Source organism: Cataglyphis hispanica, chromosome 19 (genome assembly GCF_021464435.1).
Source record: "Cataglyphis hispanica isolate Lineage 1 chromosome 19, ULB_Chis1_1.0, whole genome shotgun sequence".
Taxonomy (NCBI): domain Eukaryota; kingdom Metazoa; phylum Arthropoda; class Insecta; order Hymenoptera; family Formicidae; genus Cataglyphis; species Cataglyphis hispanica.
The window spans coordinates 71,850-98,023 of record NC_065972.1 but is presented as its reverse complement, the minus strand read 5'-3'; the positions used below and the strand labels follow the sequence as shown (position 1 = coordinate 98,023).

Below are 26,174 nucleotides of genomic sequence, written 5' to 3'. Positions count from 1 at the left end.
TTAGCTTAAAAATTCAAATTTCCCTTTTCTCGACTCGAACAAAAATCCAAATGTGTTTAATTTGATCTACCTTCTCAATTGATTATTTGTGAGAAATTTCATTTTTATTGTTAATTTAGTTTTAAATTTGAAGCTTTTCTTCATTCTCTATTCTCTATTCGAATGATATTCCTCTGTTTATTAAATCATTGATTAATTCAGCTGATCGAAAAATTGATCACTCACCTTATAGATCTCGTCGACGAGTCTGGTGAGCTCCTCAGTCTCCATGATGACCTTCCAGATGAAAATTCTCTTTTTTCCTAGCTTTGTAGGATGCTCATATTTTTCCGAGACCCGAGCTCCTCCCGAGACTGGACTTCTCACGTGACCGATCCGCTTTTCCAAACCCGCCCCACCTATTCGATATATCGCACCAATCTGGAATACAAAGAAAAGCAGAACAGCGGCAAATTAGAGGCTCGTGTAATTGACTTGTGGACGTTGGTTAAAAATATATGTTGCATATGTGTTTAAGAAAGCACGCACAATGCTAATAAATTAGTCTTGAAGTCGCCAATTGCATATTTTCCACATTAATATTAATAAAATAAGTAAAATAAAGAAATATAATATATATATATATATATAAACAATTAATAAGTAACAATGGTACATTTAAATTAATATTGCGTCTTTATAAATTATATATATGTAGAAAAAAATCCTTTTTTTATAATAATTTGAAATTTTATATCGAGCCAATATTCCACTTCTATCCAACTATTTATCCATTGCTACCTTTTTACGACAATAATCGCTAATAAAAAAAGCGCATTCCTCTCTCTCTCTCAATTATGATCAATCGGCACACGAGGCCGGCTGGAATCTCGGAACGCCGCTTAGGCTAAGCTCGAGCTATCAAGCATTACTCGTACACAAATAACGAGAGAGAGGTCATGTTTCTCCCAAGTACTTTCATTCCGCAAGGACACCCGGTATGCGCGAACGGCTATGCGAGAAAATCGCATAACTTTGCCGCTCTTATAATGTGTATCTCGTTTCGCGGATCTACCCGTTGTGTCAAAGTAAAAAATGTAAAAAAAATAATACTTGCATTATGTATATTAATACATTAACACGTGTCCAAAAAATCTCAACATTCGTGAGTCAGATACGACAGTGCAATAATACTCGCAGATAACATAAATTTATGACATTTCCGGACAAATTTGTGCGCAATTTACAAAAGACGCCCGGTATCAAAGGCTAAACGCCGCGAATAATTGCGATTACGTCGATAACTGCGGCTGCGAACGGCGATTGTGAGAGAGTGTCACTTGCGAAATATCGAAAGAGCCAACTGGCAATTGCAAACGAAATATCAATCGGTCCGCGAGCGTATGTAACATAATAGGCCGTTTAATAATAAAGCGGCCGCTTGTGATTCATCGTGTCGAGTCTGAGCGCGCTTAATTAATAAATTGACATTTTCATGAATTAATTTGCGCGCGACTGCAAACTCGCACAAAGTTCGCCGGACTGTTTAGACTTTATCGATAATCCCAATGGTCCGAGTAATTTGTTATCCATCATTTTTTATATTTTATATTATAAAAAAAAAAATTAATATTGAGAGAAAGAGAGAAAATTAATTTTTAATTCATTAAATAATCGAGACGTTTCTCGCAACTCTCATATGATTGTAAATTTCGAAAATAAAAAGCAAATGACATGAGTTTTGAGACTACGCAGATATTGTGAAATTGCGCCATCAAAATTATCAATCCATTTGAAATGAGTAATCAAACGATATTCGTGACTCGATGAACGAAATGTTACGAGTATCCGCGGAGAGTGAAGCAATGGAGGGGAAGGGGAAGGGGAGGGGAGGTAGGAACTCGTCGGGTTTGTTAAATCATATCGATCGACGCGTATGCGCAAACGATTCGATCGCGATCGTAAAACAGAGCATAAGATTCGATTAAACGATGAAAGGGCCGCAAAATTCAACATGGCCTATCGAAAGCTCCCTCCACCCCCCCCCTCTCTCTCTCTCTCGCACATTCGCGAATATTCGCTCGTTCGTCCGCGAATTTCGCCGACACAAGCTTGCAAACGCTCGCTCGCTCACCCCGAAAGCTTTCAGGCGAATTAAATTCTCTCGAATCGTTTACGATAAAATGTTTCCCTTTAATCTCTCTAATCACCAACGTACTCGACAAACTTTCGCGCATTCAACCGACGGACGTGACTACGTTTTAAAGTATTCGATACTCCACATTCGCGCGTTCGATCGCTAATATTGAAATGAGTATATCGATGCCCGATAGTTGTTGGCGATTAAGTACAAGTGAATGAGTGTGACAGTAAGGGAGATGAAAAAAAATAAAATAAGTAACGCAATAATCATGATAAATCAAAATAAAAATCATTCATCACGCAATTCATACGTCGTACATTTCGTTCAAACATCTCCTAATAATATAAAAATTAATCAATACTGACGATAAGATAATAAGTCAGTCAGTATTATGGATATATTCTTTAATATACTTATTGTATAAATTATATTAATTCGGTAATTGTAATTTCGTTAATAATAAATATATCGATATAGAGAAAATCAAATAGATTAATAAATGAATGCCAACGTGTATTCATGTGCCAAACACGATTTCTCTCGACATTAATTATCGTTCATCGAAATCGCTCGTTCGAAACTCTCTGTCAGCCCGAATAACGCGCTATCAATCACGTGCATCGACGGTGCATTGAACTTACTTTCTTCGTTACGTAATACAGTATTGTTACATCATACACATCGGCGTGAATATTTATTGTTTATTAGTGCGGTCGACAACCCGCGTACAACACCCTCTCTCCCCCAATCTCTCCCATCTCTTAAATATTCCGAGTTTTCCCTTTACCGCGAGCTCGGACTTGTCGCGAGCGATATTTATATAAGTTAGGCGCCAACAGTGTCGCACGGCTGCATCGTGTGCGAAAATTTTATGCGGAAAAAATTAGCATTTCTTTCTTTCTTTCTTTCTTTCACCATCAATCTTAAATATGTAATATTGTACAATCTTCGAGCGCGTAAAGTCTAAATTTTTTTCCAGCATTGTAGAGAGAAAAATGTTACATTTATTTATCAAAAAGCTACAAATTATGCAATTTAATTTAGCGTACCTTAATACGCCTCTTAATCGACTATCTTGAAAGAGACTCTCTTGTTCTTTTCTCACGAAATCGGCGATTCTAAAATTTATCCATCTATAATGTTTGACTTTGAAGAAAATGGAAAAAATGCGCGTAACATGGTACAATACGACATATGTGTAATGCCCACGCCTACATGTTGCAGGTTTAACCGGGAGTTTCTTGCCCGCGGGACATTGGGACCGTTACAACATTCCCTCGGCAGTCGTGATTTCAATACGATCGTGCCAATGAATCCTGACCTGCTGTTTGCTGCACGTTCTTACGTTAAAAGTCGCGCGAAAACTGGATACGCTTTTCGTTCTAACAAATAAAGTGCAATATTAATTAAAATTTCAAAAAGTCCAATATCTTCTTGGCAATCTTCTTCTTCTTCTTCTTCTTCTTCTTCTTCTTCTTCTTCTTCTTCAAGGCCGATGAGGCGCGGCGAAGGGGAAAGCTTACGAAACTAGTTCCACAAACGAGCTGTAAATTGGTGCGAAAAAAGCACACGCATCTTTCCAAAGCAGTCGTTTTATCTCCCTTTTCTTTTTTCTTTCGCGAGCTAAAACATCCTTGGCTTTCAAAGCCAAACCACCCGTTCCCCATCCCCCTCCCTCTCTTACATCGTAGCTTTAATTATCACCTCAAAGGACCCCGCCCCTTTACTTTATTTATCCATCGATGACATTCCCTTATCCTCTGCGCCGTCAAAGAAATTCTTACGGACGTTAATTAACCTCCAAACGCAAAAAAAGCGAGGTGTAAAAACGAACGGGAAGCACCCATATTCATTGTGATAATGAGGAGGGGAAACTATTCTTTGTCCCCCTTTCACCCTATGTTCAACGCATGTTTCTTTGCTTCCGACAAAGTAATAGTATCTTTATAGTTTCCATTTTATACATATATTATCCCTACATGTATTAAATGAGAAGTAATAAGATATATTATTGTTTTCAAATCAACACGATTCATAGCTTTATAGACAAAATTTGGAAGAGATAACTTGATTGATTTCTTCTTACTAACGATAAGAATAAAAAATCAATCGCTACATTCTAAATTCATTATTATTACTCAACTTGTATAAGATACATTTTAATGTGTGTGCTGTTTATACTTTTAATTTTCATATCTCTTTGAGACTAATTAAATCATGACTGTATTCATGGAAAAAAAAAAAAAAAACTCAAAATGCACATTTATATTATATATTTAAAACTTTAGCGAACTTTATATAAAGCTGTAATGATATGTCAGATGAATGCCTAAAGAGGATAGAAAGAGACACAGGTGTAAGAAAAGTGTTAATGACAGTAAAGAGTTAATGACAAATTACGAGCTGCGATGGACCCCAATGATCTCAACCCGTGAATTATCTGTCGCTTTGCCGAAACATAAATTCCGATTTGCAGTTGACATTCGATACCATACCGTTCAATACTCGGACTCGTACGTACATACATACATACATACATACATACATACATACATACATATATATATTTTTTTTAATTTTCAAAACTCCAATGATGGAGAAATGGGCCAGCCATTTTGCGTTTTCGACTTTAAGAAACGCGATGATGAAAATAGGAGGAAAAAAAGAGCAAGTACGAAGAAAATCCGAGGAGGAAGCTCCGTCTCGCGCGATGCGGAATCGCTCGCGTATCATTTCCGTCGATGAAATATTGGTAATTTAATATGTTCCTTCTTTGATCCTCTCGTCTATTTCTCTCTCTTCCAACGGAATAGTCGCAGAATGAGATATTCATTCTCAAAGATGACGATGATGTCGATTCGAGAAAATGCGCCGCGTGTCATGGAGCTCCTCTCGTGGAGCTCCTCACTTGAAGCGAAATTCTCAATATATGTTTTATAAAATCTTTTAATTCTTTTACTCAATTTTCAAATTAATGTAATTAATAAAGAAGCTAGATTTGAATCAGACATTAATTTCGGATCAGCGGATTAATTTAAATAGCACGTATATACAAATATACAAAATCAAATTTTTAACCTTTTTTAATCTTTAGCGATTGTCATTTGTTCTTTATTTATTGTACATGTGTATATGTGTAAGTGCAATACCTTTGCATTTCGTTTATACCGATATAAAAAATTCTTTAAAAGTCTCTATTAAAAAATATAATATAGAGATTATACAGTCTCTCAAGCCTCCTTTCCAATCATGCATCCTTATCAAATATATTTCGAAATATATATTAAATTTAATAAAGAAAAATAATTTTATGCCAAGTTGAGAAATTACTTTTTTTTGCGGTTGTTTTTTTTGCAAACGATGTTTACGACAATGTTTTAACCGCGAAATAGCATAAGCGTGCTATAAGTAGCATATATGTGCATACTATGCTATACTATACTATACTAAAACTGTATAGACAATTAAACTAAACAACGTTTCTTTTTTCAACTTTTAGCATTAAAATCAATGATTTTTCAGTGCCACAGAAATATTCAAATATCATTTTCTGTTATTATTTAATTCATTCGAGTAAAATTAAAAAAATATAAAACAATAATTATATAAGTATAATGTAAATAGAATGTACAAGAAAACATTTTAAAAGTGCTCTTTACGCGGACAATTGATTGTACTTGTTAAACATTTATTTGTCATATTTTATTGTGGTTAATTTTTCAAATATATTTTTTTCTATTATATAACTTTTTCCGTATTTTTATTATATACATATAATACATTTTACGTTTGAGGAGAGAGCAAGAGAGAGGAAAAATAATTTTCTTTACATTTTGCGAATCAAACCTTCGAGATATTTCCATGCCATTTACATTGTACGCAATTTTCAATTCTTCGATTTATCTCGCGGAAATACGTATTTCCGTAGATATCGTTAGATTTGTGCAATGTAGGCATGACTGCGCAAATACCCAGGGTACATCGTCCAACTCTTTTTCTCGTCATGAGAAACGTATTTCGTACGTAAACTTTACGTACAATTCGTTTGCATTTTATAAGATTCTTAAATTCGTCTCGTATATTTTTCGAACATTTTGACCGGGAAGCAAGAGAGCGGGAGTAGGAGCAACAAACACACATATGTACGAGAGATGTTAAGAGTCCTACAAGGTCGTAAACATTAGAGTCAGAAAACATCACGAAGCACGAGTCTAATAACAATTGTGGCTACGATTCGTATATGTATATAGTGCGCGATTCAGGAAGATGCCGCAATATTAGCGGCACGAGAAATAAGCATACAAAGTTTCTGTGCCACGCGACTTTTAAGACGAAAAATATGATATGTTATTTGTTACGTGATTTAATGGATATTTCGCGCACAATTATTTTAGAGAAAATGTTTGTTCCATTTTTTCACTCGTATCTGATTTATCACATTTTTTGTTAATTTAATCCTTTATTCGACATTTGCGCGAGCAAAACAATCGAAATTTATAAAATTTTTTTCATTTTTATTTATCTATATATATATATATATATATATATATGTATGTATGTATGTATGTATTAACATCAATATTTTCAATCAAACATATGTTTCACGCGTATATTATTATATTATAATTATAAAAAATTGTTGTGGATCATTTTTTATTTCTACTTTCTGCAAAATTCCTTCCGACAAACAAAATAATGATATAGTATAATAATATGTGTCGTGTGACGTAATTGTGAGATATGCTACGATATACAATACGTATCAAAATGAGAAAAAAAAAAAAACACATTTTTTTACACATTTTAAAATATCGCAATGTGTAAGCTTATGTGTATAAGGAATATCTATCTGTATAAAAGCTCATTTTCCGCGTGTTTAATTAATCAAACATTTTCCGTCCTCATAAGAGGGTGTTTTACAACTATCTAAAGTTAAAACAATTTTATTCAATAATTTCGACACACAAACACGAGTTTCTTTACAACTCCGACATCTCTTGATGCGCGCGCGTTACACTTTTCTCCCAAACTATCCTCCGATAGTTTGACATACAAAAATGGCAAACGAGAGCTACAATCTTCAACTGGAATTTCTTAATTGCGTCTCTTAATACCTAGTCGACACCGAGTCTAAATAGTCATTACTTTTAAAATTTCATTACACTAATCACATTGAGAAATGTTGGAGCGTCGTATACAATTCAGTCGCGATTGACCAAAATTCCCCCACCCTGGCAATTTACGCGAGGGGCTCACCTGACTCTGACAATTCCCGTGGGGGAGTCGATGGATCTGAATCACGAGGAAGATGTCGGAAAAGTGACAGCGCACCACCGAGCGAACAACACCAAGACGACACGCTCGGACTGACGCACGCGAGAGCACTGACGTGAGACTGGCGAGAGGTGAGACGTGAGACTCGAAAGCTGCCGAGAGCGGCCGGCCGGCCGGCACCGGCGCCAGCTGCGCAGCTGGACCGGCGCACGATATATCGCGTCGTACTCTTCTACCCTACCCTCTTATCCCTCAACCTCAACGTCTCTTGCGTCTTAACCCATTTTAAATATTATAACGTCACGCATGTCCTAACGGTACGTGTACCAACAATTTTATCGCAGTGTCAAAAATTTATACAATATCTCGAGAATTACGATATAATGACGATATAGTTGACATAAAAAAAAAATACGAAAACAAAAACTTGTCACTTTTTAGTACGTAGCTTTTTCACGTGTTTTTTCTTATCCAATTCCAATTTCCAAATTGCAGCATTACGTCGTTATGCTCCATATCGTATTATGCCAATATGTTAAAATGAATAAATTTTTGTAATTTTAGCTGTAAATTTCTCAAAATTGTGATGCAATAGAGTAAATATTTTTAAACAATATTATGCCAAAGCGCGCCATTATTATATTATACTTTTTTAAAAAGACTACTTTTTAAAACTTATTTTCATTATTCCTCTAAGGAATTTTAATACATTTAGAAATTATATATACCGAAAGAGAGATATATGGAAACACGATTAAGATTACATAAATTGCGAAATTGCTTTAATTGATTAAAGTGGGACATAGTGGATTGAGAGAGATTTCGCGAATGAAAGCTCACAGTTCTTCAACTGAATTCGGTCACTTGACAAGAATGATCTTTTTTTTTCGTGTCTATATAATTTATAATGCAAATTACAATATATTCCACACAGATATGTGCGTGGAACTCTCGCGAATAAATTTTATAATACCCATTTCAAAAGTCGCTATAAAATTTGAATTTTTCGCGCGACTTTAAAGACAACTTAAATCTATCGCACAATTTATAGTCGACATTAAAAACAAATTACTTCATAATCGTTTTAATCGAAAACGCAGCACCATTTAATTGAACTTTTTCTCCGCGACCTCCTCGAGAGAGGAGGGGTGGGGAGAGGAGGAGAGGGAAAGGAAGGGGAAGGGGAAGGCGAGGAATTCAATTAAAAAGTTCTATGCGCGTCTCTATGCATATATATATATATATATATATATATATATATATATATATACACATCTGTGTATATATCTACCTATATGTTAATATAAAGTTGACGACGCCTCGTGGCGTCTTATCGCACATTTACTACACACGGTGTAACCATCTAAGCCTATCACATAAAACATAATCCTACATCCCAATAAATACAGCATTATATAATGTTGTACCACAAATTAACAAAATATACGCGATAAAAATGATGTGTATTATTTTTATATAAATGCAATTATAAATTACCAATCTTAATCTCATTGAGCATTTTACATTAAAAATCATACAGCAGCTTTATACACGGGAAACAATAAGGGATAAAAGAAAAGCAATAATATTTACTCCACACAGTGTGTGTATATATATATATATATATATATATATATATATATATATATATATATACGAAAGTTGTACTCGATATCGAAAGCGCGGTAATTATCGCTGTATATATATATATATATATATATATATATATATATATATCTACCGCTGACGATCCGAGAGTGCCGTCTCGTCTCTCTCGTCTCTTACCGCGAGTACTTTTCTCGACAAGAGCGTATCTTGGATGTGGTCCGAGTTTATGGGGTCAGCTACGAAAGGAGGACTAACTCTCATACCGAAGAATGTAGTAAAGGCCGGAATGAAGGTCGAGTCTCCGTATGTATGTATGTTCTATACTCTATACCGGGGAGACTCTCGTCCGATCGGTCTCTCATTGGCCGTGTTTCCGATAATGGATTCGAAAATAGACAGATGGAGAATTTCCGCGCCAATTTCTCCTCTCCTCTCCTCTCCTCTCCCCATCGCTCCCAAGTTCTCGGCTCGCTTAACGGCGCCAATTAATTTTACAGGCCGCTCGACTAATCGAAATCGAGTTTGCCAAATTCTCCCATAAACAAATCGGTCGAAGGGCCACGGTAGCGACACGTTGCGCAGTATTTAATTATTTCCACAATTACTACTTATTACTTGCATACAATTTAACAAAATAATCGCGATTAAAACAAAAGACTCGCATCGATATACAATAGTATATTCACGAATATTATATATGTATTTAAAAAAAATTTTTTTACAACAAAAATTTTAGGACAATTTTTCGACACGCGGCGCGCGCGAGAATTCTTTTAAAATTTAATCTAACAAACTGAATTTAATTGCAAACCGCATGGATACGAAAGAAATAGAAAAATAAAATAAAATAAAAAAAAAAGGAAAAAAAAACGTTGGTATGGCATTTATCCGTCTCGTCATGGCAATCATTGTTCAATTTCCTGGTTTTTGTTCGTTCGCTGTTGGCGGTTTTCGAATTTTTCGGAAACGCGATGAAAAATATGTAGCCAACGAATTGACGTGTAACCTCGAATTATATTGAAACACGATCATCGCCTCGGTGACGTAATGAACGAATCAAAATCCTAGGATATCTCTTTGTTTCTGTACAATGTATTTTCCTATTTGTAACTCTTTGACTTTCCAAAAGAAATCTAACGAAAACTTGAAATAATCATAAAACGCAATTAAATGTTGTCTCTTTTGATCCTTTCACAAGTCTCTCGATGTTACAGTTTACAAAAAAAATTTGACCTCTCTCTCTCTTCCGACTTTTCTTGTAATTTGAATTATTGAAAGATTTAGAAAAACTAATACTTATACGATATATTGTACTCAAAATATGTTCCTTGCCGAAGAAACGCGATCAAGACTTTCTACAATGTTGTTACGAAACTACTATTCCGCGTAACTACTATTCTACGTGGCTACTATTCTGCGTAATACGCGAATCGAGAAAGACTTTCCTTTCCTTCGCCAATTAATAATAATTAAGGAAGAAGAAGGTAGCGTTGAGATCCTGTTACTTTTGCGCGAGACTGTACCGCTATTAGACACAAATCGAGAATTTATTTTAGCGAAATTGAGAATCATTTCCCCCTAGACCGGTCACTTGTCACTTGATGCGGAAATTTCCGCGTTGTTTGAGGAAATACTAGCACGTTCTCTCTTCTCCGGGGCGAATCACAATTCAGGATTTCATCCTTGCATTATTTATTATTTATACCAGCATGCAAATACATGTGCGCTCTCGCTCATCGTTACGAATGACCCGCGCGTATACGTGCTACGTGCTAAGTACCGTTGAGCGCGGAAAATAATCCGCTTCCGGAAATCGCATTTACGCAGAATTAATTATCAGCGGAGAGAAAGAGAGAGAGAGAGAGAGAGAGAGAGAGAGAGAGAATCGGCTTCGCGAAGAAGCGGATTTTTCGAATCCCTTCCGAAATTTCACTCCAAATTCCTTGTGTTATATTAAACAGAATCAAGTGTACATATTATAATATTACTTGTTTATTTCACATAGAAATAATTTATCTTTATCCCTAGAATGAGTATCCGCTAATTAACACGTCCCTATAATCGATATCTCAAGTTATTTTTCTCGAAAAGAAAGACTCTATTCTACCTTAATATTTTTCACACTTATATCGTGCACACTTTTTCTTATTATTGCATGTATTTTATTTTGACCTTTAAACGAAGAAAGATATTATAGTAAAAATTACACGATATAATATGTAACCGTGGAACATACCAACATATCAATATAAGAGAAAATACGATATTTATATCCAATATAATATTATGATGATACATGACATATTATACAAAGGATAATTGTAATTATTTAAATATTTTGACGCACAAACAAATGCATAAGTGTTAACAAACAATAAGACATGGAAAATTTATAATTGTTATAGTAATAGATATTTTAATGTCGTTATATTCCAGTTTTACGCAATTCTTGTAAAAAAAAGGAAATGTATTTTTTAATAATTTAAATACTGTAAAATTTTATCCGTGGTGTATTCATCAAAATCTTATCTTATTATATCGTTAAGATTTATTCAAACGCTTAGTATATTAATAAATAATATTAAATTAGCTATTAAATTAAATCGATATCTCTCAAATAATATATCGGTGTATCGTCACAGCGCCGAATAAAAGGCCGAAGGGTTTCCCGGAGGGAAAATTTTAGAAAGTCGTCGCCTTCGCGACACGTGAGCGTGTAGAAGCGCGTCTTCAAAAAGTAAATAAGCCGTGAAATATTGCACGCCCGCGGCAACGTCGGAAGGGCGAGGGTCCTATTATCCATCACTGGGAGGACTGTCAGCTCCACGTGGGATCAGGTCGACGCGACGGTGTATCTCGCCAAGACGTTAGCAGCCCTCGATACGTCCAACGACACACAATGTGTTCTTCCATTACATCCCTCTCTCTCTACACCCATCTTCTCTTTTCTCATCGTCAGTGTGCAAGCAAAAAGGATCAGCTATGCGATCACGCGCGTATAATCCCTCTCTTTGTAAGGAATTTCGGAGGAGGCGCCGAAATTCCAAGAGCGATATATTCGGGATCATTCGATTAATAATATCTGATTAATGGCACGATTAACAATAATGTGATTAAAGTTCCCAAATCCCTCGCTAAAATCATATTGAATTATGACATTGGAAGCGAAAAATCGTGTAAATTTTTTTTCTTACGAAATGAGTAAATTTTCTCGTATACCGCTACCATTCGCGATATTGAAAAAATCAACGGATTTTTCGCAATTCAATAAATATAGTTCTGTAAATCTTACTTATATACATCTATTAAATACGATCGTGAGAGAAGGAAGCAAAGAGAGAGAGAGAGAGAGAGAGAGAGAGAGAGAGAGAGAGAGAGAGAGAGAGAGAGAGAGAGAGAAGAGAGAGGAGAGAAATAGAAAAAAGAAAAAACACTTATATTATATATACACAGAATGTTACAATCCAAAATACAATTAGTATCACGACAAATAAATTTACTTACCGCAAATTACAAAATCGACCGACATCTTTTGACTGCGCAGTTTCGATTTCCTCGCTACATATATTAACTCCGATAGACATCCGAACGAATTAATCAATCTTGATAACACATGCTTCTTCTCTTTTTTGTTGGTAGTGTAATAAAAGATAATCTAAGGATATATTGCACACAAGTCTTTGATCTCACTACGTACAAGTTGAGTCATTGCTTCAGCGAAGAAGTACGTTTGAATCGTGTAACGTCCGTTATCCGTCGACCGTTGACCATTTACGTCCGCAAGCTGCAAGTTGCAAGCTGCACGAATGCGCGTTATTCTAACACACACACCACACACACACGCACACACACACACACACGCACTACCACACACACACCACACGCACACACACACACACTACACACTACTACTACTACTACTACTACTACTACTACTACTACTACTACTACTGCTACTACTACTACTACTACTACTACTACTACTACTACTACTAATATTCGAAAACAATTCAAGCGTCCACTTTATGTACTCCCGCAAACACACGAATGATTCATTTCTAACGTTTTTCGGGCGACAAAAGCATAAGAAATATGAAGCCATTACGAGACGAGGTGTTTCGAGGATCGGCGAGAACTGTGTGAACTGTGAACTTGGCGTAGAAGGATAAAGTCACGCGTCGTGAAGTGCATTGCGAGCACTACTTCACGTTCCGCGGGAACGCAAATCAAGAACGATGAATCATAATAAATTGTAAAATTAATAAAATTGCCAAGAATGAAAGAAATGATATATACATTGCTATTTTATTGAATTCTAACATCAATTTTACGCCCATAAAATTATTTAATTTTTTCGATAATAGCTAATTTTTTAACTCGGTAAAAAAATTTAACGTATGCGCGTGATGAAAATATCTCAGTCCTTTAATTTTAAAAAGCAGAAAATTATATAATATACATGATCGACAATTTATAAAATTTGATAAAATTGAAAGTTATGTAAATTCTTTTTTTACACATCTAATATTTTATACATTATGTAAATTCTATTGTATATATATATATATATATATATATATATATATATAAATCTTGTATAAAAAATAATTCCAATTCATATTCTTTAAAAAGATATAGTAAATAAATAACGATATATAGAAATAAAATATGGAAGCTTTTTCATTAATAATCTCATTAACCATGTTCTTTTGAGTGACCATGCATTTATTATTTACAATTTTATTTATTCGTTAATTTATAGTAATGCTATTAATAAATAAAATGCTCGTTGAAATAAGTATTTTCATTATTTTTTTATAAAAATAATGGAAATTTTTACTTAAAAAAAGGTAACGATAAGAACTTTGTAAAAGATTTCAATTTAAAACTTTTAGTACACAACTAAAGCTTTTCTTAATACTTTTCAATTTTTAAGTTTCGTTCAGAATGTTTAATAATTTATTGGAAAAAAATTATATGTAATATTTTAATGGAAAAAAAATTATATGTAATATTTAAATATTTAATGGTTCAAGAGATGCATTTAGAATTAGATATACCGATAGAAATTGCTTTTCTTTAACAGATATTTTTTTTCAAATTTTATGCATACATGCACAAAAGCACACATATGTAGCCAATCTTTACTAGAAAATCTTCATGTTGAAACGTTTTATAATAGTAAAACACTAATTAATAAATATAAAAACACTAAACACACATTTTAACTTTAGACAATAAGATATTGTTTTCTATCCTACTCTTATCTTTTTTGTAAAATTTCAATTTATTCGTTATTTTATTTGTATATATTTTCTCTTTCCTCATCCTATAATTATCTAAATTTAAATTTTTGTTAAAATAATATCTCTGATTTTGAATAAATTATCAAAAATGAAAGACGACTGAAATACAAATGTCATAAAAAACATTTATTTAAACTTTGGAGATTTCATTCTTCAAATGCCTTTCAGATACTTAAAAGTTTTGCTCCAAGAAGGATAATGGAATTTTATCGAAGATAGGAAATGTTCGAGCGAGAGGGAGAGAGAGAGAAAAAAAGAATTATTACAGGATGCGCATTTATTAGGATAATAAACCGCGACAATAATCAGTTTAATCCTCCTCTTCTTCAGGTGCGGCGCCACCGCTTCCCTTCCTCAGATTCTTCCTCTTGACGCGGCCAGGTCTGCCACCGCCGAATGGCGATTTGAGCGAGAAATCAATGTGCTTCTGCGAATCCAATCGCACGATAAACGACGGGATATTCACCACCTGTTTACGTACTCTGCAACAAAAGAATCATTAGTAATCACTCAGTCCTCCCAGATTTGCATTTAAAATCACTGACTGCAAATTCTTCTTAGAAAGATAAAGACTCTACCGAAACTTCCCCTCTCTGTTTCTCATGACAAGGATGAAGAAGGATCTCGATAGGATCGAACAGACGTTAAGTGCCGAAAAATGACACTTAAGTGGCCTGCGTGAATCAAATTTTGTTATATTAATAATTTGTGAATTCTGGACCCATATGTAATCAACTACAACCAGTTGACCAGATGCCATCGATAATCCAATATTTAAGCAGCAGAATTCGTTCGCCATCTTGCCTCGCGACATATATGCCGAATGTGGAACCTTCGAATACCGAAATTTTTACCGCTGTTATAGAAACGAATGAAATGTCGATACTCCGAATTGTAAAATATTCAAATAATTTTACATTTGCACATAAATGTGTCTTAAAAAACTACACAATGCAATAGCTGTTTAGCTATAAGTACCAAGTTATAAATTTAATAAAATAAATATATAAGTTTGATGAGAAATATACAAGTCCGATAAGTTTGGGAAAAAATATATATATATATATATATATATATATATATATATATATATAAAATAAATATTTTTTAATGAAATTTATATTTCAGCCCTCTTTCATTGATAATTCATTTAAAATTACTAATTTATTTTAACAATGTTAAGATGTAAATTGTAGCTTAGTATGAAACCGAAAAAGGAACCAATCCTTGACCGGTGATTAAACCAAGCTTTTGATTTTGCCTCAAAGATTAGAAATGCGCCAATTAAGAATAATTCAGCCATTTCTTGCCCATTTTTTAAGGCATTCCGACTTTGAATCTCTACACTGTATTTAAATTTAAAAAAAAATCCATATTTTTTACAATCCAAATAAAGAATTTCTTATTACTATTTATACAAATTATAAAATTTTTATTCTCAAATTTCTCTTTCCCGCAATAGAATATTTTTCTTTTCTCAACGATAAAAGTGTCCTTCTCTAGCAATATAAAGACATATTGCTATATTATTATTACCAATAACTTACCGAATATGTCGTTGGCGAATAAGCACGCGAGCATGATGAATGGATTTGGCCAGACCTAGCTTAAATACTTGAGTTTGCAGACGTCGCTCCAGAAAATCTTCAATCTTCAAGCCCAACACATAATCGAGTTTCATATGAGCTTCATTCAATACACCAATTCTTACCAAACGACGAAGTAAAGCATTTCCTGTAAAAATACATGTTTTCATATTAGGAAAATTTAAAAAGATTCTCTCAGACAAACTCTTCTTAAATATATAGAAATCTCTCAGTCTGCGCTTATATCTACAGAGATATTCAGACAAGAGGTGTCAAGAGCGTAATCATCATATTCTCTACATTTTACATTAAGTAAATGCATGACTGATTAAAAAATACAATTTGAAAAAAATCTTAGTGTAAATTTTGTTTTCCTTACGATCAATATGTACGGGACAAACCTTCGAAGAGACGTTTCGGATCTTTCTCCTCTAATGTAAGCAACTCACGAGCAGCTTTCCGAATCTTAGCCAAGGTGTACTTAACCCTCCATACTTCGCGTTTGTTACGAAGACCGTATTCTCCGATGATGCGTAACTCTTGGTCAAGGCGAGCTTTCTCGTATGGTCTTCTGGGAGTAACATAGGTCTTGGAGAAGACCGACGGAATTCTTCCGTTAACCATATTAGAATACCGTTACCTAAATAAAAATTATTTTAAAATCGTATAGACTAGGAAGAAAGGAAGGAAGGAAGGAAGGAAGGAAGGAAGGAAGGAAGGAAGAAAAAGAAAGGAATAAATTTCGAATCTCGTAACATGGCAAATTGAAAATAGCATACCGCCACGTGTTCACGCCATCCGACAAAGAACACGTGCAGAGCATGTAAAAAAAATGTATCTTCAATTACGCCTCAAAATATATATTTACAAATTTTAAGTTCAATTATATGATGATTAAATTATTCGAATAATTACGAACAGTAAAATGGATTCTATTTGTGAATATTATATACTCTACCTCTTGCCGCGAGAAGAATATCAACCTCTCGTCGAGACGAACACGATAAAAATGGCCGAATGAGTCAAGCCTAGCGACCATCGAGCCCATCGAGGTCGAGCTTCAATCTCCATAGACTATAGCGATATCAGATCGTGGAATATTGAAACGCGCATGCGCAGCAAGCTATTAATTAGGAATTATTATTGAAAATAGGCCTGTTGATTGGTCCAACCGGAAACTAGTTACCCTAGTATAAAGCGATACGAGTGGTTGTCACAATGCCAATCGTCCAAATAAATCTCTCCCGCGTCTAACAGATATCGCGTGATTTTTGTGCCCTTTTATAATTTATTATATAAAGGAAAGTTAAGTGTTTGTCATATATTGTTACTAATTGTAAATATAAATTAGTCATACATTTAAACTGTGTATATTATCATCCCCAGAAACCCATTATGCATTGTGAAATGTCGCGAGAGCCAATAACAGTCTATCTATCTTATTTGGCATCTCTTTTCAATAGCGGCTACGCAGTTGCGCACACAACAATTCTTTGCAATACATTATGGATTTCGGAAGGCTTGTGACTTAAGCGGGGAACACACACTTTTCCATAAGCGCATAAGTATAAGGAAATTGATTGGTTCATTTTCTTATGCATACATTTGTGAACCAATCAATTTCTTTATGTCTATGGTTATGCGCTTATGCAAAAAGTGTGTGCTCCCCGCTTTAACCTTCCTTTATATAACCTTATCCTCTCATACCGACATCCGACACGCTCATTTCAAGTCAGAAGATATCACAAGAGTATAAAAAAGTAAAGAAAAAAATTATTTTAAAGATCTTTAGCAACAAAATAATAAATTTATCGAACATAATAATAATTAATATATAAATATTTTTATTCTACAAGAATATTTTGCTTACATTAATCTGTCTTCAATTGCAATTGCAGATATGCTTTTACGATACAGTTTAACGATAAAGAAATATGTGTAGTTTTCAAAATTTTTTTAAAAAGTCTGTATACGTATAATATGTAGAAACTCGAGAAAAAGACTATCGAACTATATCTCATAGATGCGCAATATTTCTTTTCTTAAATTATTTATTGAAAGAAAAGACGCAAAAAGAGAGCTATAATCGTGACCTACAGCCTGCGTCCACGGCGACCTCCCTTTCTACGGGTCGAATCTGATGGAATGGGAGTGACATCTTCGATACGACCAATTTTCATGTTCGAACGAGCTAAAGCACGCAGAGCAGATTGCGCACCAGGACCAGGAGTCTTTGTCTTATTACCTCCTGTAGCTCTCAGTTTGATATGCAGCGCTGTGATGCCCAAGGATTTACATTTTTCTGCAACATCCTGTAAGGAAAAAATTATGTCTTTCGCGATTAAAATTTTTTATATCGCGCTTGCATATTTAGATATTCCTATATAATAATATTACATATTTGTATACATCCTCCCTTTTTCTTTCTTCAGAAAAAGAGTGCTTATAAGTGCATATAGACATATAAACATATATTCTCAATTATGCAAAAAGAATATGTTTCTCTACATAAACACAACAACACTCCTTAGATTATAAAATTTATCATCTGGGTACTGTCTGGCTGTAAATAACGCCATATGAAGTATTAATTTCTTGAATCAATTTAAATACAACATACCTGAGCCGCAAGCATAGCTGCATAGGGCGAGGCTTCGTCACGGTCCGCCTTTACCTTCATGCCACCAGTGACTCTGGCGATTGTTTCCCTGAACAATCAATTTTTTTATGTTTATATCAATTTTTTTTATGTTATATCAATTCTTTTTATGATATAATGTAAATATGATAACTGTGTCTTTGTATGAACAAGTTCATGAAACAGAATTGCTATATGTAATCAACATAATCTAATATAGTACGAACCTGCCCGATAAATCAGTAACGTGTACGAACGTGTCATTGAAACTCGCGAAAATGTGAGCCACACCAAAAACTACCTCTCCTTCACGGAGTTGCGGTCCAAGAGAAACTTGCACCTCTTCCTTCTGCACCTTTCCACGTTTTGGCGGCATTTCTAAAGAAATTGCATAGATTCAATTTTAAATTGACAAATTGATCGAGGTCTACTGTTTTGCTATTCTATTTACTACAAAAGAGAAAGAAAAAGAGAAAATATCTGTGTATAAATATCCGAAATAGATGTTAAGGTTATACCCTCATTAGGTGAAGAGAAAGTAAGTCATTAGTAGCAACTGTTGGTTAATTAATCATGAAAATTCACCCGATTTTATCCAAGCCTTCTGCCAATAATTGCCAGATAATTTTGCACACTTATTTATATTATATATAAATGTATAAATTTATATTTAATTTATAAGTATGCGAATTCAATTTAATATTTCTACTGGATTAATATTTGTATGCGAAATATCTTTCGGTGAAGGTTTAGAATAACCTGTTCTACTTAGATTTTGATCAAAATAAATTTAATCGATGCCTTTTTGCACAAAAACAAAGGATTGAAAAATATAAATCGTCGCTCGATAGTATAATGGCATTTTCGGATGAACGGGTTAATCCAACTCTGATCATGAATTCATGTCTTTTATTGGCAGAGACAATGCAATGACGTCATTATTTGACATAAAAAAAAAAAAACATGAATTCATGATCCGAGAACGCCATAAGAAAGAATCATTAAATGTAATTAAGATGCCATTTTTAGGTTAGGAAGGTTAGGAAATCTGTCATACCGATGAAATTCTGGCGATTCGACGGCGAGACGAGCGGCCAAAGGAATAAAACTATCGTGCATGTGTATGTACACACTACACACAGTATACTTGGACCATAGACATAATGCAGACGTATTGAGTATTGAGTAGTGAGGAGTAGGGATAAAGGTGTACGTAGAAAAGGATAAATAATGTCAGTGAAAAAGAGCGCTATGCTATGTGTGAGCGAGAGAGAACGTAACGAGTATAGCGAGGAGTACACACACTTTTGCATAAGCGCATAATCATAAACATAAAGAAATTGATTGGTCCACAAATATAACCAATCAATTTCCTTATAGTTATGCGCTTATGCAAAAGTGTGTGCTCCCCGTTTTAGAAACAAAGATTGCGTTCCGTAATTCACTATTAGCAGTACCGAAAATCTACAGTTTACGACACGTACACTACAGATTTTCAGTACTGGCAGTGAATTACGGAACGCAGTCCAAGTATATTCTTTTCTACGTGCCTTTCCCCGTCCCCCCGCCCTCGCTCCATGAATAAAGAAAACGCTTCGTGTGGTGTAGATATACTATGTTTATGATTACATGTACGATATATAGTTTATGGTTTATGGTATCGCCGGAATTTTGTCGATAATAGATTTTTTGTTATAGATATTCACAAGTGGGATCTTAACACTTCGTATATTACTCTTCTTATATTATCGAGCAGGGATTTTTATTTTTTTAAACTTTTTGCAAAAAGACCGATTAAGTGTATCTTTATCAAAATCAAAGTAAAACAGATTATTCTAAACACACGCTTTTTGGCATATCGCAACATAATATTACATATTTTGCGATATTACAGTCCCCAAATAAAATGCAAATAAAATATTAAAATAAAGAAGGGATTCAGGTAAAAAGATATTACTAAATATTAATATTTACTTTAATCAAGTAGTAACATTATTAATTACATTGTATGGTAACATCATCATTGTAACAAAATTATTTTAACTTTTGTGTGTGTGTGTGTGTGGTGTGCGCGCGCGCGCGTGTGTGTATATATATATCGTGATAAAATAGACGATGACTAAATAAACGATCAATAAACTATTATTGTAACTATAATATATATGTTAATAATAAATTATCATATTGATCAATTGTACTATCGAGGTTAGTCTCTTTCCTTTAATATACTAGATAATTGAAAATACATTTAATATAATATTCCAAAAATATAATATTACGAGATAAAATGCAAATCCTAGGCCAATAAAAAAAAAGACACGTGTTAATTTGTAAACAGCGTTATTTGCCTTCATCAAAATCAATCATTGGTTTCTCCACTTTATATATCTTTATTAATGTCTGAGAAAAAAAAAATATTCTAACTTTAGTTGTTTACAATCTCATTTTCCAATTTTGTCATAATTATATCTGTTCAGTAAAATCTTTGATTTAATGCTCTTATTTTCTCACTGCAGTCGTATTGAATTATAATATACAAAATAAAAAATTCTGCATACTTTTTCTTCCCCAAATACATTAAGATAATGTTGAAATAATTTTTCGTACACTACTAGCGTTTGATAATATGGATTAATAAAATATATCAACAACTCTTTTTTTTATTCTACATTAGCAAATGAATGTATATAACTCAATCTGCATTTCTTACATCTTCACATTTTCAATCAATCTTATGATAATCTATCAAGATTTAAAATTAATTTTCATGAATCGAAAAGAAAATCTGGTATATTTTATCAATCCGTACTATTCAATATGATATGATGACATATGAAAAATCCAATTCATTTCAATATCTTTTGCAAAAAAAAAGATTCATGTAATTTTGGATATCATTCAATCTCTCAACTGTAATAATGAAACCTACAAAGGGACTTTGATAAACTAATTTAATCAAGACAATACATGATGTAATTGAATTATAAAAGAATTTATAAAATTGCTCTTAATATGAAATTGAAAATAGCAAAAAATTTTATTTTATATTATATATTTTATTCGTTAAAATCGAGATTCTATTTGAATCGAGAGCCGATTAAATCAAAGATTTATTAAAATTTAACTTACCATCCATTGTTTCATATTTAACGAAATTATATTCTGAATGCCTGTTCTAGTATCACTTCTTTGTAAATTTTTTTCCCTGTGACATGGTTGTACGACAAGGCTTCCATTATTATCTGCAATAAAAATATCATTATCAAATTTTAGAAATAAGAAAAAATAAAATAATGAAACTTTTCATAAGGGAGATAAGAAAATACCTTTCCTCACTGTCACTATTCCATCTTTCACAAGAAATGATATGTACAGCATATTTCTGACAGCTCTTCCAAAATCTTGTGGATGCAAAATTAATTTGAAGAAATCGAGTGGTTTTCGTGTTTCCTTATAATAAGTTACAATTAATTTTCTAATCTTCCTCACAGTTCGTTCAACACTGTCCTCATCCTTGGTATTTGTGGCTCGCACCAGTTTCTCAGGTACTACCATTGCAGCTTGCTGTGCTACTCTCTGTTCAGGTTTCTTCCTAACTATAATTTTCTTCTCTAAAGGCTGCAATGTACCTAAAAAAAATTTAAATAGATTTGGCTGGATCTCTCTACAGCTATAAACTTAAAAACCATTTAATAATATATTTTTGAAAATATCTGCATAAAGAAATAAAATATTTGCATATATACAGAGCGAGTCTAATACATTGAACAAGGAATATCTCACTTGATAGAAAAGAGGTTGAAGATTATAATAAAAATCATCTTTCTATGATTTTTCTTTTTCTTTGCAACATCATACTTGCAAACTTTAAATTGTATTTTTTCTTAAATAGAACTTTATATTTCTTTATAAATTTTTATATACTTTTCTCATAAATCAATTTTTTTCATTATTAAATGCAAATAAAAACATCACAATAAAATCGTAAAACAACTTATATCAGATATCAAAATAAATTTAGATTTTTTGTAACGTGTAAACTGTTAAATAAATGCACATTATAAATTCTTGTTTCATCAATAGGAAAAGTAACATTACAGAAAAATGAATATTCATTATGTCTTTCAACTTATTCTTTTCTTCCCTATCTTTAAGAAAAAGATTTGCTTTTTAAATAATTACAATCATCCTGTAACTTTTATTTCTAATGCCATTGATGATAAACAAACCTAAGAGTGTACTGCAGTTAGGAACCCTTTTGAATAATTTCGTTACTTGTGGCTCTAAAAGTGACCAATCTGGTGGTAATTCTGGATTGTCTGACATTCCTTGTACATATTTCACCTAACAATACAAATATTACTATAATAGATATAAAATAATAAATAAATAAATATATATATATATATATATATATATATATATATATATATATATAAATAATAGTTTTGAACTTGTCAACTTGATTTTTTAAGAAACATTGCTTTATATTTAGTGGGTGCAAATTAATTAACACCATATATACATAGATCTCTTGGTTAAATTTAACATAGCATTGCGGATAATTATAAACATATAATTTCACTTTTCAATGTACCAGCTTTTGTGCAAAGTCAATACAGTCATAGTCATTCATTTTCTTTGTCAGAGAAATAGTGCAAGTTTTCAGAACTTTAGAAGATGATATCATCATTTGCGAATCCATAAGTACTTCCTGCTGATTAAGAGCTGAGAATATAATAAGTAAATTATGTTACTATTAACAAATTATAAAATTTTTTATAAAACATATAACATTACATATTTTTCCCAAAATGTAATGTAAAAAAAATACATAAAATAACATATGTAAAATAATATATATAATATATATAACATATATATATCTATTATATGTGTACATATAAGAATATATTATACATACAGAGTATAATACCATATACATGAATACAAAAATAACTTTTATAATTTATATACCTTTTTCTTGTATATTTGTCTCATTAGCAACAATGTCAGCTTCATTTATAACTTCATTAAGTTTATTTACAGTAGATTTATTGATCACATTCTCTGCAAATTACTTATTAATTAATTTTATATTAAATATGAAAAAAAACAAAAGATGTGAAATAAATTTTTACGTAAAACCAGTGTTCGCTGTAAGGCATGTTTCAAACAATCTTTACGTTCCCTAGGAGAACGTCTTTTATTACATGTATCTGATAATATTTCTCTATTGGACATTATAGTAAAATGTTGGAGATTCCTTCACAAACTTCTTCAAAAAGATATACGCTATTTTCTGTAAAAAAAAAGATGCTAATATAAATATTATAATTTTAATTGATTTGTACATATTGATTATAAAAGTTCATACATTTTCCTTATTATTATAATATTTCAAATAATAAAAACTAAGTTTTACATTATTTTTGCCAATATATATATATATATATATATATATATATATATATATATATATATATATATATATATCACACAAATAAATTTTCACATAAATAAACAAACTATGAAACATGCATATTACATCTTAATATAAGCAAAATCTCATAAAGAGAATTTAATGATTTTACAGTATATATACTTTTATATAAATTTTTTTTCTCTCGAAGCAAATATAATAAAAAGTATAAATAATAAACTCTTACTTGAGTATAAATTTAAAATGTTTGAAACACATACAAAACATACAAATCTAATCTTTTTCGTCCTAAATTAATGTTTTGTTAGATAATTTCCATAGATTTAAAATGATGTTAGGGTGTCACTACATTTATGATACGATGAGCTTGGGAACTTGTCGAATGTATCGATTGGTTTTCGGATAGAGTTTCTGAGATTTTGGAAGTTTCTTACAACATCAGCCAATCAATATATTCGACAAAACTTGTCAAATATATTGATCGACGTTATTGCATTGACTCTGCCAATAAAAGACTTGAATTTATAGTAAAATATAGTGATTAATTGATCCGGATTAACCCGTCCATTCAAAAACGCCATAAGTTGGACTGATGCATACAATAATATCTTATGGAGAATTCATTTTATAATTTTATATTGATCGTAAACTTTATTGTGTACGTACCGATTGGTTATTTTATCAATCAGAAAACTTTCGGAATTCTAGAAATTTTCCATCGGAGAACCAATCGGTTCGCTATGTTCGAAAATTGCCAGTAAAAGAAGTAAATTGGCAGCATTAAAAATTACTGACGTTTTGTTTCTATCACCTCCTACCAGTAATTAGCTGAGAAATAACAAAAGTTAAGTTTATGAGTGCAAAATATCAAGTGCGTATATAGTGCACGTATAAAAATAAAAAAATATGCCAATGACTTGTAGCATACTTGGCTGTTCAAGTAGATATTCGAAAGGAAAAAATATCAAATTTTTTCGGTAAGTACGCATAATCTTTTTCTCTTATTTTTTTATAAACTTGAAATAAACATTTCTATCAAGTGGGGTATAATTTTTTAATTAAATTCTTGCGCATGTTAAATACGCATCAAATATTTATATAGATCAACTTTTATTGCAGCTTTCCTCTCAAAGATAAGTGTCGATTGACAGCCTGGTTAAATGTGATAAAAAGAGAAAATTGGATTCCCAGCAAATTTGATACTGTTTGCAATGAACATTTTACCGCAAATGATTTTATGCCTTGTCGAGAGGCTTATAAAACATTTTTAAGGCCAACAGCAGTTCCCTCTATATTTCCTTCTTCTACAAAAAGTAACAAAAGGAAGAAATACAAAATCAGAACGATAGATAATGAAAATAAAAAAAATAAGGAAGATAATATAGAAAAAAATAACAGATCTTATGAAGAAAAGTTTATAAATATTCGCGTTGAGATAGATAGAACAATAGATAAAGATATAAATAATTCACATATTAATATCCAGTCAGAAGTAAGTTACAAAAATATTGAAAATGTACATATGATAAAAGATGTAATAGAGGAGCCAAATATATATAATGGAAACATCAATAGTAACATCAATCTAGAAACATGTAATTCAGAAACAGCTATAACAGAAGAGTCATGTGTAATATCATCAATGTATGAGCCGATGAAAGTTGAAAAATATCAAGTAAATAATTATGATAATTTAGACTGTTTGAAATTGCATTGTGCAAAAAGATCACCAACTCCCAACGAAATAAATTTGCGCCATAAAATTTGCATGTTACAGCAGAAACTTCGTAGGAGAGATGCTAAAATTATATATCTGCGACGGCTTTTAAAACATTTAAAACAGAAGGTATAGTATTACATACATTTAATTACATGGAATATTTTGTATGTATTATGCTATAAAATGATTATTTCTTTTATGTAACTATTTTTATCACTTTGTGTGTGTTGCATATTATAAGCAAATATAAATAATAAGCTTCTACAATTGCTTCCTTAAATAGTTTGGTAACTTACATTATTAATACTACAAACATTTATTTTTATATGTTTCAGGAGGATATTTTATCTGTCATTCAACATTTATGAAAAAGGCATCATCAGTTAATGCATAATTAGGGTTTCAAAAAATTTGCAATTAAATATATATATATATATATATATATATATATATATATATATATATTTAATTGCAAAT

At 32.3% G+C, this 26,174-nt stretch overlaps 5 protein-coding genes across 8 annotated transcripts in view; 1 reads left to right on the top strand and 4 right to left on the bottom strand.

The window, feature by feature from the left end:
• The window catches only part of LOC126856680 (uncharacterized), a 64,654-nt gene extending 57,117 nt beyond the window's left edge, over positions 1 to 7,537 (bottom strand). For both annotated transcript variants that reach the window (XM_050605415.1, XM_050605416.1), the window contains exons 1-2: positions 7,379 to 7,537; positions 226 to 420 (exon numbers count right to left, since the gene is read on the bottom strand). In XM_050605415.1, coding sequence (XP_050461372.1) covers positions 226 to 270 — 45 coding nt within the window. In that variant the 5' untranslated portion in view covers positions 271 to 420; positions 7,379 to 7,537. The remainder of the gene's footprint in view (positions 1 to 225; positions 421 to 7,378) is intronic.
• A 7,032-nt stretch (positions 7,538 to 14,569) lies between these two features.
• Positions 14,570 to 16,985, bottom strand: LOC126856867 (40S ribosomal protein S9). 2 transcript variants are annotated; one of them, XR_007688420.1, is made up of 5 exons: positions 16,855 to 16,985; positions 16,298 to 16,536; positions 15,858 to 16,044; positions 14,889 to 15,142; positions 14,570 to 14,792 (listed from the first exon to the last, which is right to left on the bottom strand). XR_007688420.1 is itself a non-coding variant. In XM_050605784.1 (4 exons), exons 2-4 carry the CDS (start codon positions 16,518 to 16,520, stop codon positions 14,621 to 14,623), a joined length of 582 nt encoding a protein of 193 aa, XP_050461741.1. In that variant the 5' UTR covers positions 16,521 to 16,536; positions 16,855 to 16,984; the 3' UTR covers positions 14,570 to 14,620. The 2 variants fall into 2 exon arrangements, 1 of the variants encoding a protein (XP_050461741.1); XM_050605784.1 differs by lacking the exon at positions 14,889 to 15,142 and having other exon boundaries at positions 16,855 to 16,984.
• A 738-nt stretch (positions 16,986 to 17,723) lies between these two features.
• On the bottom strand, positions 17,724 to 19,760 carry LOC126856872 (40S ribosomal protein S14a-like). 2 transcript variants are annotated; one of them, XM_050605793.1, is made up of 4 exons: positions 19,592 to 19,760; positions 18,762 to 18,912; positions 18,517 to 18,604; positions 17,724 to 18,208 (listed from the first exon to the last, which is right to left on the bottom strand). In XM_050605793.1, the coding sequence occupies exons 2-4, from the start codon at positions 18,908 to 18,910 to the stop codon at positions 17,990 to 17,992; spliced, it is 456 nt and encodes a 151-aa protein (XP_050461750.1). In that variant the 5' UTR covers positions 18,911 to 18,912; positions 19,592 to 19,760; the 3' UTR covers positions 17,724 to 17,989. The 2 variants fall into 2 exon arrangements, with proteins under 2 accessions (XP_050461750.1, XP_050461751.1); XM_050605794.1 differs by lacking the exon at positions 19,592 to 19,760 and adding an exon at positions 19,120 to 19,142.
• Positions 19,761 to 20,293: 533 nt separating this feature from the next.
• On the bottom strand, positions 20,294 to 24,327 carry LOC126856742 (non-structural maintenance of chromosomes element 4 homolog A). Its single transcript, XM_050605546.1, has 8 exons — positions 24,204 to 24,327; positions 23,676 to 23,836; positions 23,512 to 23,604; positions 23,132 to 23,262; positions 22,764 to 22,878; positions 21,861 to 22,163; positions 21,664 to 21,776; positions 20,294 to 20,934 (listed from the first exon to the last, which is right to left on the bottom strand). The coding sequence occupies exons 2-8, from the start codon at positions 23,776 to 23,778 to the stop codon at positions 20,875 to 20,877; spliced, it is 918 nt and encodes a 305-aa protein (XP_050461503.1). The 5' UTR covers positions 23,779 to 23,836; positions 24,204 to 24,327; the 3' UTR covers positions 20,294 to 20,874.
• Positions 24,328 to 24,715: 388 nt separating this feature from the next.
• LOC126856743 (THAP domain-containing protein 5-like) lies at positions 24,716 to 26,140 on the top strand. The gene is made up of 3 exons (XM_050605547.1): positions 24,716 to 24,954; positions 25,097 to 25,823; positions 26,033 to 26,140. Exons 1-3 carry the CDS (start codon positions 24,884 to 24,886, stop codon positions 26,063 to 26,065), a joined length of 831 nt encoding a protein of 276 aa, XP_050461504.1. The 5' UTR covers positions 24,716 to 24,883; the 3' UTR covers positions 26,066 to 26,140.
• Positions 26,141 to 26,174: the final 34 nt, after the last annotated feature.

Excerpts from the sequence above, each read along its gene's own strand:
- LOC126856867 (XM_050605784.1), bottom strand. The coding sequence starts at position 16,520 with ATGGTTAACGGAAGAATTCCGTCGGTCTTCTCCAAGACCTATGTTACT. Across the intron at positions 16,045-16,297 it reads TCCGAAACGTCTCTTCGAAG|GAAATGCTTTACTTCGTCGT; the intron begins GTTTGTCCCGTA and ends GTATTTTTACAG. Across the intron at positions 14,793-15,857 it reads ATTCGCCAACGACATATTCG|AGTACGTAAACAGGTGGTGA; the intron begins GTAAGTTATTGG and ends CTTTTGTTGCAG.
- LOC126856872 (XM_050605793.1), bottom strand. The coding sequence starts at position 18,910 with ATGCCGCCAAAACGTGGAAAGGTGCAGAAGGAAGAGGTGCAAGTTTCT. Across the intron at positions 18,605-18,761 it reads GTTACTGATTTATCGGGCAG|GGAAACAATCGCCAGAGTCA; the intron begins GTTCGTACTATA and ends TTGATTGTTCAG. Across the intron at positions 18,209-18,516 it reads CAGCTATGCTTGCGGCTCAG|GATGTTGCAGAAAAATGTAA; the intron begins GTATGTTGTATT and ends TTTTCCTTACAG.
- LOC126856742 (XM_050605546.1), bottom strand. The coding sequence starts at position 23,778 with ATGTCCAATAGAGAAATATTATCAGATACATGTAATAAAAGACGTTCT. Across the intron at positions 23,605-23,675 it reads ACAGCGAACACTGGTTTTAC|AGAATGTGATCAATAAATCT; the intron begins GTAAAAATTTAT and ends AGTAATTTGCAG. Across the intron at positions 22,879-23,131 it reads TTGACTTTGCACAAAAGCTG|GTGAAATATGTACAAGGAAT; the intron begins GTACATTGAAAA and ends TTGTATTGTTAG.
- LOC126856743 (XM_050605547.1), top strand. The coding sequence starts at position 24,884 with ATGCCAATGACTTGTAGCATACTTGGCTGTTCAAGTAGATATTCGAAA. Across the intron at positions 24,955-25,096 it reads AAAAATATCAAATTTTTTCG|CTTTCCTCTCAAAGATAAGT; the intron begins GTAAGTACGCAT and ends CTTTTATTGCAG. Across the intron at positions 25,824-26,032 it reads TAAAACATTTAAAACAGAAG|GAGGATATTTTATCTGTCAT; the intron begins GTATAGTATTAC and ends TATATGTTTCAG.